This window comes from Physeter macrocephalus, unplaced genomic scaffold (assembly GCF_002837175.3).
Source record: "Physeter macrocephalus isolate SW-GA unplaced genomic scaffold, ASM283717v5 random_143, whole genome shotgun sequence".
Taxonomy (NCBI): Eukaryota; Metazoa; Chordata; class Mammalia; order Artiodactyla; family Physeteridae; genus Physeter; species Physeter macrocephalus.
This window is the reverse complement of record NW_021145430.1, coordinates 1-14838: the sequence shown is the minus strand read 5'-3', so window position 1 is coordinate 14838 and position 14838 is coordinate 1. Positions and strand designations below refer to the sequence as shown.

Below are 14838 nucleotides of genomic sequence, written 5' to 3'. Positions count from 1 at the left end.
AAAGCAAGGCTCAGAGAGGTAAAGTGAAAAGGGCCTCTGGGTCGGAAAGGCCCTGGCCACTTCGAATTTTTTATTGTTGGAATTCTGATTCTATTAAAAATGTGGAGATGCCCAAACAGAGCTACAATAGTTGTGGTTACATTCTACATTTTTCTATTAAAAAAAAAAAATTCGACATTTGTAACCCTCATAAAAATACACAATGGAGTATTTCTTTGCCTACGCAAAGAATTTTGGACTGCAGCAAGCCACGAGAATTTCTGCAGCAGAGCGCCACTGCGGTTTCTCATAAAACTGATGGTGTTGCAATCAGCTGTAGCTTTCATCGCAGCGCCGGGTGGCTTGTGATCCACGGCTTGGCTTCTGACTGTGGCAGCAACTTTCGACAATACCACTGTGCTGTGTGCAACTACAAGCTTTGAAAAGCTTCTGATGATCTCTGGGTCTCTGCGGGTGGCGGCGTCCCCAAACGGGGGCCCACGTTTTAAGTCCTGGGAAATCCATTATCATTTTCAATCCTGACTGTTGGTGTAACGCGTAACGCTCTCGGTTGGCAAGATGTCCAAAGTCTCGACAGAAGGCATTCTGTGATGGCAGCCTTGGTTCCTCTTGGATTACGGATGTCAGGGGTCAGGGTCGCTTCTCCGGTCGGTACTGAAGCCCCTGGCTCAGCAGCTTGTCGTAAGCCAGCCCACCAAGTGACGTTCGAGAACTGGAAACCAACCACCAGGTGACCCATGTTGACTGGCCCTAAGTAACTACCAGGAATTGCTTTGTCCAAGTCAACGTTGATGTCTGTAGGACCCAGCTGTGAGCACCACCTGCTGGACGGGGGCCTGGGGCACCTCGAGTCCTTTAAACTTGGATCCCTCAGCAGCTTTGGCTGCAGCCCTGTGAAAAGGGGCCGGTGGCTGGTGAAGCCCAGAGAGGGGAGGGGACCTGCTCCAGGTCACACAGGGATTGGGCCTTGCCTCCCTCCATCCAGGACACTGGTCCCCGCAGGGCTGTGGCCCACCCTTCCTCCTTGTGGTTAGGAAGTGACCCCCTCCCCGCTCCCCCCACCACCTGGGCCTGGCTTTATCCCAGGACCTGGGCACTGCAGGGCTGGGAGTAAGCGAGCAGGACAGAAGGTGGACAGCGGCGGCAGCAACAGCACTGCCCTGTCCCTCTCGGCCCACCATATGCCCCCACAGGGCCATGCTGAGGGCCATGAGGCTCTGGTGCAGAGAGAGTTACAGCCGGGGCCCCTCCCGGTCTCCAGGGTACCGTCCCTTAGCAACAGCCCGGCCCAGCAGGACACACTGCCAACGCTGGGCAGAGCAGGCAGGAGGCAGGCGGAGCGGCTACCCGGACTCCAGGACAGACGAAGGCCCGTAGCCTGGCTGCCGAGCGGGAGCCCCTCCAGATCTCTCTTCCATCCAGCAGCCCAGGGAGCCCTGACCCATCATGGATGCTGTGGACGCCACCACGGAGAAGCTCCGGGCCCAGTGCCTGTCCCGAGGGGCCTCGGGCGTCCAGGGTCTGGCCAGGTGAGCTGTCACCTCACACCTCCCCAACCCCCCCAGATCACCTTCCAACCACGCCCCCTGCCCCCCAGGTTTTTCCGCCGCATGGACCGGGACGGGAGCCGGTCCCTGGACGCAGGGGAGCTCCAGCGGAGCCTGGCCGAGCTGGGGCTGGTGCTGGACACGGCCGAGGCGCAGGCCGTGTGCAGGCGCTGGGACCGCGACGGCAGTGGGACGCTGGACCTGGAGGAGTTCCTGAGGGCGCTGCGGGTGAGGCCGGGCGCGCGACCGTGGGCGAGTCCCTCCACCCTGTCATCCGGGGGTGCCAAGTCCTTGCGGGCTTATCCACATCGGTGTGGGGGCTTGGGGGACCTCCCGAGCTCCGCCCCCCCAGTCACCACCGCCCCCCCCCCCAGCCCCCCACGTCCCAGGTCCGGGAAGCGGTCATCACAGCCGCGTTCGCCAAGCTGGACCGCAGCGGGGACAGCGTGGTGACCGTGGATGACCTCCGGGGGGTGTACAGTGGCCGCGCTCACCCCAGGGTGCGGAGCGGGGAGTGGACGGAGGAGGAGGTGCTCCGCCGCTTCCTGGACAACTCTGACTCCTCCGAGAAGGACGGGCAGGTGGGTGCACGGGTACCCCACCCCCTCTGCCCACACCCACGGCCCCCCCGCCGACAGCCTGTCTGCCCCCAGGTCACGCTGGCCGAGTTCCAGGACTACTACAGTGGCGTGAGCGCCTCTGTGGACACGGATGAGGAGCTCGCGGCCATGATGACCAGTGCCTGGCGGCTGTGAGCGGTGCGCACCCACTCGGCTGGCACCATGCTGCGTAGGGCCCCACCCAGCACCCCGGGGCCAGGGCCCCTCTCACCTGGGCTTCGAGCTGAGCAGCCCCGGGGTGGGGGATGGAGGGGACTGTGGGAAGATTGAGGCCGCAGAACCGGCTGGACCAGGTCTCCAGGGACACGGCTTGGCCACCAGGTGTCAGTGGGACAAAGGTTCCAACGATGGGTCACCGGTTCAGGAGCCCAGGGAGTAAGACCCTCCGTGCCCACGCCATGCCGACCCCAAGTCTCCTCCTGGCTCTGCTCAAGTGAACCTTGCCAGCACCCTCACCCCTCCCTCGTGACTCCCGCAGGAAGCCAGGCAGTGCCCGGGCGGGGAAGCAAGCCGCTCCTGTGAAGCAAGGCTCTGCACGGAGCGGCCGGTCTCGGAAGTCAGCGAGCTTGGTCACCTGCCCGGGTGTGGGGCGCGGGGCAGGCCAGGCTGCTGAGGAACCGTTCCTGGCCAGGTTGCCTGGCTTCCTGAGGCCCCTGGGGCACGCAGGAGGCCAGAGTTCTAGTTAAAAGTTTTAATGTAGTTCCCAAATACATTTCATATGACAATCTTACATAAATGTTCCAAAACACATGGGCGTTATCTGGTTTTACTTGTCACTAGTTGGCTAAGGCTTAAAGCAGAGAAGTGTGACCGGATCTGCTGGGAGGGCCTTTGGTGTCGTCCCGTGGCTCAGGCGTGGACGCGGATGCGGGCTGCACAGGCCACCCTGAGGTGTGGGCGGCACAGCTCAGACGGGCCTCCCCCTCACCCTGTGAGGGCCCTGTGCACAGAGGCCTCCTCTGCGGGCCCCGCCAGGCGGGTGGCACCCAGCTGGCTCTTGGCCACGCTACGGGGGGGGGCGGGCAGAGGGCGCCGCTCCTGTGTGTGCTGCTAGCATGGGTTCTGCCCGCTGTCTGGAACCGGTCCGCTCGCTGCCCCCTCCTTGAAGGCCCTGCCAGGGTCCCCCTCTGCCTCTCACAGAGGCCCCCAGCCCTTGACGGTCTTGGGGCAGAGATGTCCAGGGCTGGGAAAGGAAGGAACGGCCAACAGCAGGAAGCAGGTTTGCATCTGGGTGCCTGATGACGGGTGACCCATGTTATGGGGACAGACAGGAGGATGGGGGGTGGGAGCCCTCCCACGCCCTCCCACGCCCTCCCACGCCCTCCCACGCCCAGTGACCCTTTTCTAGATAGGCTCTCCAGGCCCAGGGCCCAACCCCTCCGCACACCCCCCGACTTGGCCTGGAGGAACCCCAGGTGGGGAACACGTGGGCCCAGCTCCTGAGCAGCTCTCTGAGCACCCCCAGCACGGGGGCCGGGGCCTCAGGGGGAACGAGGACGCAGCCCGCGACGGAGCTGTGCCTGCTCAACACACGGAAGAGAAGCGCCTCGATCTAGGAAACCAAACACAAAGCCTTGGGGGGAAAAGAAGAGGTCTAAAAATAAACCCCCCAAATCAGAACGTGAGAGCTGGGAAGTAAAGACAGTAGTAACAGAAGGTCCAGCAGGCCCAGGGTGACACTGTGTGGACAGACCCGGTGCCCGGGCAGGTGGAGGCGGGGAGAGCCGGCGACACGAGGAGGGTGGGGTGAAGAAACGAGGGGCCCCAGTCCCAGTGAGAAGCCGTGACAAGTCTTAATGTGCCATTTCAATTCAAGGTGGGGAGGGAAGAAATGTTCTTTTTCGTTTTGCTCATCAATATGATGAGGTTCGTGTCCCAAACCACATTCAGGCAGTTCCCGAGTCTGCTTCTGAACGGGACGCGCGGATCCAGACTGTGGCCACCCGGCGGGGAGTGTGGTTCCCGAGCCCCGCGCCTCGACGCTGCCGGAGGGAGGGGCGGGCGGGCGGGCAGACAGACGGACAAAGCAGCAGGCTCGTGGGCAGCCGGCTCCCGGCGCTATGTGCTCCCGGCCGTCTGCCCGTCCCCTTCGTCGCCAGCGCCTGTGGGAAGCGGTGGCCTGGCTGTCAGGTGTCTGCCCTGGACACAGCCCCACCCCTCGGGTCAGCCCCGGGACCCCCGGCTCACCGCCTCCGGTGGCCCCCGACGGAGCCAGGACGTCGTCGTCGTCACTGTCGTCCTCGTTGGATGGGGCCGCCCCGGGCTCGGGGGCCGGCGTCCTGGCCTCCTGCTCCTGCTCCACGCGGCTGCGCAGGGCCAGGATGCGGTGGTGCAGGGCCGCGTACAGCTGGCCCGTGTCCTTGGAGCTGGCCTGGGGGAGGCAGAGGGAGGGGCCAGGTTACAAGGCCTCACGGGGGGGACCCCCTCCTCGGTTGATGTGGCCGCAGCCCCTGCCGTAATGGGATGCCCCAGCTCCCAGGCCGGACTGGGGAGGAGCCTGACCTCTCTCCTCGACAAACCCGGGGACAGCAGACCGAAGCTCCCCGAGGCCCAGGGCCTGTCCTCCCGAGGGGTCCACAGAGCCTGCGGCCGGGCCAGCCTTCGGCGAGCCATCCCGACCCTGGAGGCCTCCTACTCTCCCCGGCCAGGTCCTCAGTGTAGGGCTCTGAGCGCTGGGCATGGGGCTGCCCTGCCCTTGTCCGGGGGCTGTCTGGACAGCTTTGCTCCCCGAGAGGCCGGGGGCAGCCCAGCCCGTCCCCGGGGCTGCTCACCGAAATCAGGAAGACCTTCACGCCCTGGTCCTCAGTGTCCATGGCCGTGATGCGGATGCTCTTCTCACTGGCCTTGTCCATCTGCATCTGGGCCCACAGCTTGGTGTTGAGGATCAGCCGCAGGCTGCCCTGGGTCCGCATCACTGCAACCAACGAGGCCGTCAGCCCCGCCCCCCACCCCTCCACGAAGCCGCTCCGAGAGCAGACTCGATCTGCGGGAAAGCCAACACCCCCAGGGTCCCCCAAGGTCCACGAAAGCCTCCTGTCTGCTGAGCGGCGGCCCTGGCAACCCCCCACCCGTGGCGGCACATCCAGCGGGTGGAGCTGGTGCCAGGATGGCGGCTCCCCTGGGGAAGGGGCTGGTCAGGCGGCAGCAGGAGGCGGAGGTGGGGCTGCACGCTGGGGACACGCCACACGGGGTCAACGCCCCCCGACTGTCGCCACCCACGGGCCAAGGCGCAGCTCCGGCCCCATGAAAAGGAGCTAACTGCTTAGAGGAAGGGTTGGGGCTGACCGCTGCTCAGAGCTTCCATCAGGAGGGAGACAAAGGTAGACTGAGGGCAGCATGCACTGGAGAAGAACAGGGGACAGGCCCTCCCTCTCTGGAAATGTGTGTGAGACCACGAGTTCCACCCACAGCGGGCCCAAGGCCAATGTCGTCCTGCTCAATTTGTCCGAGCCTACCCACCCTGCCCGAGCCCCAACCCCGTGGACACAGGTGAGCCCTGGCCTTCCTGCCAGCCCGGCCCTTCCCACTGGAAAACCTGGAGCAGATTACAAGCGGTCACCCCAATCTGGGTGACCCTCACCCCCGCAGCCCTCTGGGCCCGGCCTCACAGCCCAACCCGCCCCTGAGGTGGACTTGGAGGGAAGGAAGGTCAATGCCAAGGATCAAAGGCTGCGTGGGGTGAAAGGAGACTACGGCTGGGAAAGAGCTCAACGAGGGAGGGGAGGGCGCAGTTACAACGAGGCTGGTCACAGGCTGATGACCCGGGGGCTCAAAATCCTGCGCCCTCTCTGTCCACATACACTTGCACGTTTCCATTAGGGAAAATGAAAAAGAACAGTGCCCGAACAGAGGCCCAAGTGCATAACCACAGTGCTGAAAGGACGCAGCATGAGCCATGCCTGGGCCAGGAATGGACGTTTCTGTAAAGGCCGCAGGACAATTTTAACTTGGGAGGATTAAAAAAACAAAACAACACGAACAAAACAACGAACACACACGTTTCACATATACACAAACATGCCCACACACACATGCTTTCTGTAACAAGCGTACTTCCGGGAATAAGATTCACGTGTAGACGGCCCCAGTAGCATTATTTACAAGTCAAAAATAATTAGGAACAATCTAAATGTCCGTCAATAGGGAAATGGCTAAATACATTCATGGCTGATGGAATGTTAATTAATGCAGAAGTTTTTCAAAAACAGTCATATTTTAAGGAAAATTTAACAACACAGGAACATGCCCACAAAATGGCAAGTGAAAAGAGCAAGAGACAAAGTCACCCTACTTCCTTAACAAAGATCCACAGAACAGTAACGGACCGCCAAAACATTCTTGGCAGACAGAGATTTCCCTCTTTTTATAAAGAGATTTTCATTGATGTTTGATTTCTTTGTTTACTCACCACGAAACAACTGACACTTTATAGGAAAATAAGTTTGAAAATGGCTAAATCCTTTTATCCACTTTCACGATCAGGAAGGGGAACATCACAGAAGGGCTGGCGGCTGGAGCCTCTGGGCCAGGCCGGGTCCTGAAGGCTGAGGGCCGGCTGTGGGTGCAGATAGGGAGCCCCGCCCTGCCGCGCCCCAGGCCCCTCCACAGGAACCTGGCCGAAGCTCACCTAGTCGGGACTGCAACGTCCCATCGTCAGTCGATGCCATGTCGTTGAGTCTGAGCAGCCCCCGGCCTCTCTCCACCCACGACTGCGAGGTCTTGTCAAAGACAAACAGCTTACACTGGATCTGGAACACAAGGCGGCCCTCTGGGTGAGCAGTGACCCTGGCCGGGCAGACAGACCCCAGGAGCCTGCAGGGAACCCGCGATGAACCACCAGGGTCAACGAACTATGGTCTGGGGGACACGTCTGGCCCTTGGCCACTTTTCTGTCCTGCCCTCGCGCTAGAGTGGATTTTACATCTTTAGAAGAGTATTAAAAATAAAAAAATCATTAAGGAAATGCAAATCAAAACCACAATGAGACACCACTTCACACCCACTAGGGTGGTAATAACCAAAAGGATAGATGACAACAGGTATTGGAGGATGTGGAGAAATCAGAACCCTCACACCTTGCTGATGGGGATGGAAAATGGGGCAGCCGCAGTGGAAAACTGTTCTCCAATATGTTAAACATGGAGTTATCATATGGCCCAGAAATTCCACTCCTAGGTATCTACCCACGAGAAGTGAAGCACGTGTTCACGTAGAAACTATTACGTGAATGCTCACAGAGCATCACTCTTAATACCTCAGAAGTGGAAACAAACCAAGCGCCCACCAACAAGTGACTGGATAAACAAATGTGGTCTATCAATACAGTGGACTGTTATTCAGCCATGAAGAGGAGTGAAGCGCTGACACACGGTCCACCTGGGATGAACCTTGAAAACGTGGCGCTCAGTGAGAGAAGCCGGACACAAAAGGCCACATGTTGTACAATCCCATTCACGTGCAATGTCCACAACAGGCAAATCCACAGAAACAGAAAGTGGGGTTGCCTGGGGCTGCAGGAAGGGGAATGAATGGGCAGTGACTGCTCATGGGCACAAGGCTTTTTTTGGGGGGGGGGGACAAAAATGTTCTAAATTAGTGAATACAGTAAAAACCACTGAACTGTACGCTTTAAAAGGGTAAATTTCATAGTATGTGCACTGTACCTCAATAAAGTTGTTATACAAAAAAAAAAAAAAAAAAAAAAAAGGGGCTTCCCTGGTGGCGCAGTGGTTGAGAGTCCGCCTGCCAATGCAGGGGACACGGGTTCGTGCCCCGGTCCGGGAAGATTCCACATGCCGCGGAGCGGCGGGGCCCGTGAGCCATGACCGCTGAGCCTGCGCGTCCGGAGCCTGTGCTCCACAACGGGAGAGGCCACAACAGTGAGAGGCCTGCGTGTGGCAAAAAAAAATAAATAAATAAAATAAAAAAAAATGCAACAGAGACCACACGTGGCCCTTTACAGAAAAAGTTTGCAGATCTTTGTAAGTCAATATCTCTCAAGATGGATAGATAAGAAAAACTGTGAGTAGGGGAAAAAAGTACCACTAAAAACCCCACATTAAAAACTCCCCAGGGCTTCCCTGGTGGCGCAGTGGTTAAGAATCTGCCTGCCAATGCAGGGGACACGGGTTCGAGCCCTGGTCTGGGGAGATCCCACATGCCGCGGAGCAACTAAGCCCGTGCGCCACAGCTACTGAGCCTGCAGGTCTGGAGCCTGTGCTCCACAACGGGAGAGGCCGTGACAGTGAGAGGCCCACGCACCGCGATGAAGAGTGGCCCTCACTCGCCGCAACTGGAGAAAGCCCTCGCATGGAAACGAAGACCCAACACAGCCAAAAATAAATAAATAAATTTATTAAAAACAAAAACAACTCCCCACAGCCACATATACGTGGCTTATAGACACACACACAGGTATGTGTGAAAGGACGAAGAGCAGATGGAGCCCCACCACACTGGACGTGCTGCCCCAGGAGGGGAGGGAGATGGGGACGGGGCACGGGTGCCATGAAGTCTGGTCTAAGAAAAGAACACAGCACCACTGGGACAAAATAATCACAGCTGTTGACTGGGTGGCAAGAGGTGTTTGTTACACGTCTTTGTAGTTCCCTGCACTATCGAGACCGTCTCAAAACAGACCGTTTTGCTCTAAAACAAAGCAGTACAAGAAGTCCGCTAGCCGCACCGACGGGTCCCCAAGGCCGGGCACGCCTCACCTGCAGCACGTTGCTCTCGGCCTCCTCCCCAGTGATCACCTCCACCTTCTCCAGCAAGCACTTCCGCGCCGTTGCCTTGGTGTAGGCGGCTGCCGACTCGGCCAGGGACTCTGCAATGTTATTAGCTAAACGACATTGACTATTGATTTGGTCAGGGGGAGGGTGTGCCTCACAGGACACCCAAAGGGTGGCTCTGGCCTCAAGGGGGCCAGCACCTCGGGCCCACAGCGGACCCTGGCAACGTGCCATGTAACTCTGCCTCGGAGTCTGCAGGGCGGCCACCGGGAGCAGCCAGTGCAACTGCGGCCTCCCACTCTCCCACTCAGGCGAGGACAGCAGACAGCGAGAGACCCCCGAGGGTGCTGAGAAGCATCTGCCGCCTCAGGGCGAGGAGGAGGGCGACAACCACCTCAACCCCATCCTGGTGGCCAGGCAGGGCCCCGGGCCTCGCCCCCCTCCTGCTCACTGGACCCCAGCACGCACGACTGTGGGCTGTGGCCGAGGGTGGTTCACAGCGTCCCCGTCCCTCCCCGCCTCCCGGACGCCCCCGGGAGGGGGCAGGACCGAGGCCTACCTTTCTCGGGAGTGGCCTCCTGGGATGAGGACTCGGACCCGGACTCGGCCACTGTGTTTTCTCTGTTGGCATCTGGGCTGACCTCGTTTAACTTGGGCGGGCTCTGCAGGGAGCGAAGGCGCACAGGAGGAGGGGGCGTGTGGGGGTGGTCCCGGGGGGCTGACCGCTGTGGGAGAGGGAACCCCTCTGCCGGGAGGCAGCTCTTGGCGCCCCTGCCCAGCAGAGGACCCCCCCTCTGCCGACGCTGGCCTCCCTCCCGCACTCTGGGGACCCATCCGGCCGCAGCCCCTCCGCACTCAGCACCTGCCGAGCACCATCAGATACAGGCAGCTCTCAGTCCTCACACGCCCGCCCGGGATGTGCACGCGAGCTGCCTCTGGGGCCTCTGGGGCATCACCTGGAGGCGCGTGCCACCAGCTGACCTTGGGCCACCTGGTCCCCCTGGCCCGTGAAGCACTTCTTTGCCTGCTTCACGGTAATCAAAAAAGGACAGTACTGACGCTCGAGAAAAGCAGCAGGCGCCTCCTTAGTGTAACAAACACTGAGACCAAGACGGGAGGGATCAGGTGGGCCCCAAACAGTGCCTGAGCCACCCTCGCAATGGACACAGCGGGGCTGTGTGTATGATTGGGAAAGAAAAGGAAGAAAAAGAAAGAAGCAGGTAACAACCCTAGAAGCCCACCCCGGGCTGGCTGGGCTCTCTGGGACCGGGATGTGGCCCGCGGTCAGCCACGTGCCTCGGCCGTGGTGTGTCAGGAGTGCAGGGGACACTGGAGACCCTGCAGGGTTGCCCCCTCGCCCCTGGCTCTGTGCTGCAGCCTCGCGGTGGCGATGGGGCTGCCCTCCCTTGGCTTCAGAGGGGGCACAGGGTGGTCCCGGCCCACACGGCTAAGGAGTCTGGCCTGATGGCTGTCACCGCACCTGCCCTTAGCCGGGAGGAAGCGCAACCCGTGACTCACGGGAAGCCCCTCTCGGGACGAGGAAGGACAGGATGCGCGACACTGGCTCCTACAGAGCCTCCCTAGGCCACCAGCGCCGCCCCCCGTTTAAGCTGAGTCTGAGCTGGGTCTTCTTTCTCTTACTTGGAAAAGAAAGCATTCTAACTTCACAGGACTCAAGGCAGCAGCCACACCCCATGTGTCCCGGTGACCTGTGGGAGGCTCCAAAAGTCTTCCGGGCCCTGGGAAGGACAGTCCCCACGGGGGTCACTCACCAACACGCGCTCACTCATGTTCTGGCCAAATATGAATTTGCTGCTGGCGGCGTCGGCACTGTTGGCTGAGCTCTCTAAACTGAAGAGGAGACACGCTGTGAGCGCAGGGTGGCACAGGGCCAGGCGGTGTGCACGCCCACATGTGCCGCACACGCCCACATGTGCTGCGCACACACACGGTCACAGCGGAAAGCACGGTCGAGGCCCCGCTCTGCCTCGGGCTGGGCTGGCGTGCCAGGGACGGGTACCCGCAGGCCTCCGTGCCAGGCCTCTCCAGGCGGCAAACACGGACCCTGGCTTGCACCGCCTGGCACCAACTGCACACGGGCGCCGTGGGACACACCAGATGCCTGTCCTCCCCAACCCCCAGGAGGTGGGCAGCGCCGCACAGAGGCCGAGCGCAGGGGCGTTCCGTCCACCCCCCGCAGACAAACCCGGCTGTCTCTTGCCAGTGGGCTGCCCCCGGGAGGCACTGCAGCTCTCTGGGCCCCTCCCCCGGCCTGCACCAAGGAGGTGATGCCTCCTACGGGGCGGCCGGCGGGTGACACGGGATGACCTTCGGGGAGTGCTCAGCAAACGGCAGCTGCCCTGGCGGTCACACTTCATCCAGTTTAAGACATCACAGGCTGCACGTGCCTCCCAATTTGGGAAACGCTTAGGTGCAAAAAATGCGTCTTAAAATATCTGATGCGCTCTGCTAACCGGGGGCCAGGCAGCCAAGCAGCCAGGTCACTGTTCCCACCAGGCCTCTCCGAGGTGGGAGCCCGCACGGCGCCTGCCCTGCTGGCCCATCTCCCAGGCAGGGACGGGCCTTCCTTCTCAAACACCCCGGCAGCCAGGCTGTTGGCAAGTGCCACCACCAGCAGTGCCAACGGCGAGCCTGGATCCAGGGCAGGGAGCACCTGGTGACAGGAGGCAGCCGAGCTGCCACTGGCCCACCGGGTTCTGTTCCGGGCACGAGGCCCGGGTGACAGAGGTCACTCCCGGGGCTGCGCTGAACAAGCCCACGGAACTGGGGTCCTGCCTCAGATGTCCGCTGAAGCCCGCCATCCCAGCCCCTCCACATCTGTGTCCAGAGTGGAAAAGAGGGAGGGGCTGCAGGGTGACCAGGATTCTGGCTGCACATGTCCTTGCCCTCCCGAGGAAGGACTGGGCTGGCTCATGGTCCAGGAGGGTCCAGGCTTCTCTGGGCCCTGAGGCAGGTACCGTGGGTGACCGCGGGCCCGAGGCGGAGGCTCTCCCCGGACAAGGCTGGGCACCAGGCCCGAGGCGCAGACCTGGAGCTGATGTACTGAAGGAAGTAGTTGGTGGCGGCTGGTGCTTCTGAACTGGGGTGTCCGGAGTTCTCCATGTCCACTACTTCAGCGTTCTCATTTATTAACTGGGAAACAGAGAGGAGACACTGCTCAGAGAACAGCACGTCCTGGACCTCTGCAGCTCAGCCTGCCTGCACAGGCCCTACGCCGACATGCGGCATGGCTCCATCTACGTGTGTACCCTGGGGTGTGGTAGGAGTTAAGATACAAAAACAGTCCGTAAGGCACTAGGGAGCCTTTTCTACCTTGTTTTAAAAAAGCACACTCAGGCTGGCACCTTGTTGGCATTTTTATCAATGCTTCTGCACTGAGGAATCACAGATCGCTTACAAATCTTACATTATAAGGGGTTCATTATAAACAAAACAGAAGCATCACTTCTCGAGGCTGCTTCTATGCCAACTGCCATGCTAGCCTGGTTAAATACATTCTCCGATGGAACTCTCCTGGGAACGCTGAGAGGTGGGTGTTAGCGACCTTGCTCTGAGTGAGGAAGCAGAGGCTCAGAGGGGTTAAGAAACCACGGCTTCGAGTCGCCCCCCCATGGAGAAGCTGGGATGCAACCATGAGACGCCCGGATCCCCACGAGACATCGTCCCCACCCCAATCTCAAGGCAGTGAGGAACAGACTCAACCTGATGGCTCAGGGCAGGCCCCCGGTCCCCAGCATGGGTGGATTTCCAGGCCCTCCCTGCTTTTGCTTCCTGCTCCCGGGAGCGAGCAGCTGCCAAGGGACTCATCGTTTTGCCTAAAGCTGTGCAACATCAACACCTATTTTTGTGTCTCTTGGGGTATCTGTGCTTCTACTGGACGGTGGGCACCAAAGGAGGAAGCTGACGGCGTGGCCTGACATCTCCTCCGCACCTGAGAGACTCTTGTTTTCCCGTTTCAGGGCTTCTCACCTTCCGCGTTACTGACCCCGGGCGCGGATGTTTCCCTGAGGGGGGCACGGGCGCCTCCTGGGCACTGTGGGGTGTTGGTCAGCATCTCTGGCCTCCACCTACTTCGTATCAGTGGCACCTACCCCCCAGCCGTGCCAATGACAAATGTCCCCAGACACAGCCACTGACGCTGCCCCTCAAGCCTCTAGGAGCTTCTTGCCAGATGAGCTGTCGGAAATGGCACCGAGGGACCTTCAGTCCCTGGGGCTGGGACAGGTCTTCCGAGAGGGCCAGCGCGTGGGGTCCAGAACCCAGATCCCCTGCCACTGCCACATGCTCCCCACCCCCGACTCAAAGTCCCCAGACTAGAGCAACACACCTGGGGGGCAGCCAGGAGGTGACAGATCCTGTTGCCTCCTGTGGGAGAGAAAACAGTATCTTTCCACCTGCCCTCCTTGAAAAAACCAAGGCGATGGCTCTCAACTGGGGGTGACATGGTCCCATGGGGAACATTCAGGACCGCTGGGGATGCTTCTGGTGGTCATCACTGGGGGCGGGGAGAGGGGGTGCTGCTCAACACCCTACAGTGCCCAGGACGGCCTTCCACAACTAAGAAGGATCCGGGCTGAACGATGCTAGTGCTGAAAGAAACCCTTAAGTAAGCACATAAAAGTCTCTCTGGCCACCTGGAAAGCGTCGGATCCTAACGTCTGCTTGTTCCTTGGCTATAAACACGTCAGCTGTCAGGGCTAAGTTGCCTCCCTGAGCCTGGCTCCTGGGAGAACGAGGGAGCCTGCCGCCAGGAGCCACCACTCAGCCCCACGCTGGCAGGGGTGCTGCCGGGAGTCAGCAGCACAGCACGGAAGGGACGCAACAAGCAGCTGCTGGGCGCTGAGGCCCAGGACCACCCAGACGCAGCCCCCACTCCCCATCCCCGGGAAAATGAACCCGGGGGAGGCGTAAAAAGACCCCTTCGCTAGGCCAACAGCTCGTGCGGCCTTCCGACCACACACCTTAACTCTGTCTCTCAGGTTCTGCCCAAACACAAACGCCTGCTGTGCGGCCTGCTCCTTCTTCTTGCAGCTCTCCTCAGAAGCACCACTAGACTCATCTTCCTGGGAGTCTTTCTCCTGGTTAAAACAAGCAAACACAACAACTGAAAAGAAGCAACACGTCAGCCCTGAGAAGCGAGACGAGCCATCTCACGCCACGGCATTTGCCTGGCGTGAATCCCGTGGCGCGGGCCCTGGGGTGGGGGACCAGGGAGACCCCCTAGGGCTGGGCGGGACCAGACCTCTCAGGGAGGGGAGGGGCGAGGTCTTGGCAGCGCCCTCGTCACCGGAACACTGGTGGAGACGGCGGGGTGGGGGTCACGTCCAGGTCTCCCTCCAGCTCAGAGCCCTAGCCACCAGTTTCTGAGAAGCAGTATGCTGTGGGAATGACTCCTTTTTCCAATTCCACTAACTGTGGTTTCAGGGTCGGGGGCTCAGGGACATCTGAAGATTGAATTGGAGATGTTCATTTTCACCATCTGAGCCTGAACATCAGGCGGTGGTATGGCGGGGGGTGGGGGAGGCAGAGGGTGGAGAACCTCAGGCAGTGACCTGTCTGCTGAAACGGACAGAGTGGAGATAAACACACGGGTGCAATCTGTCTCTGTACGTGGAGCCCTGGGTGTGTTGTTGCAACTCGGATTTCAAGTCCGTCTCTGCCAACCGCAAATGCAGGCTCTTCATTAAACGCCCCTTATTTTCAGCTGCTATGCAACACTACTGGAAAACATATGCATCTGGCCTATATAATCCCAGAACCCTGGAGGACTTTTTAAAAAAAAAACAAACGATTTCTGGGCTTTCCTGGTGGCTCAGTGTTTGAGAATCCGCCTGCCAACGCAGGGGACACAGGTTCGAGCCCTGGTCTGGGAAGACCCCACGTGCCGTGGAGCAACTAAGCCCGTGCGCCACAACTCCT

The 14838-nt window shown here is 60.2% G+C and overlaps 2 protein-coding genes across 2 annotated transcripts; one reads left to right on the top strand and one right to left on the bottom strand.

The window, feature by feature from the left end:
• Nucleotides 1-1437: 1437 nt before the first annotated feature.
• CAPS (calcyphosine) lies at nt 1438-3803 on the top strand. The gene is made up of 3 exons (XM_028484203.2): nt 1438-1529; nt 1598-1775; nt 1922-3803. The coding sequence occupies exons 1-3, from the start codon at nt 1447-1449 to the stop codon at nt 2300-2302; spliced, it is 642 nt and encodes a 213-aa protein (XP_028340004.1). The 5' UTR covers nt 1438-1446; the 3' UTR covers nt 2303-3803.
• A 138-nt stretch (nt 3804-3941) lies between these two features.
• On the bottom strand, nt 3942-14213 carry RANBP3 (RAN binding protein 3; the record flags this gene model as incomplete). The annotated part of the gene is made up of 10 exons (XM_028484201.2): nt 3942-4269; nt 4355-4538; nt 4939-5081; nt 6795-6915; nt 8884-9008; nt 9458-9560; nt 10671-10749; nt 11948-12051; nt 13881-14068; nt 14162-14213. Coding segments are annotated over 10 exons (1143 nt in total), but the record flags the coding sequence as incomplete, so codon positions are not given.
• Nucleotides 14214-14838: the final 625 nt, after the last annotated feature.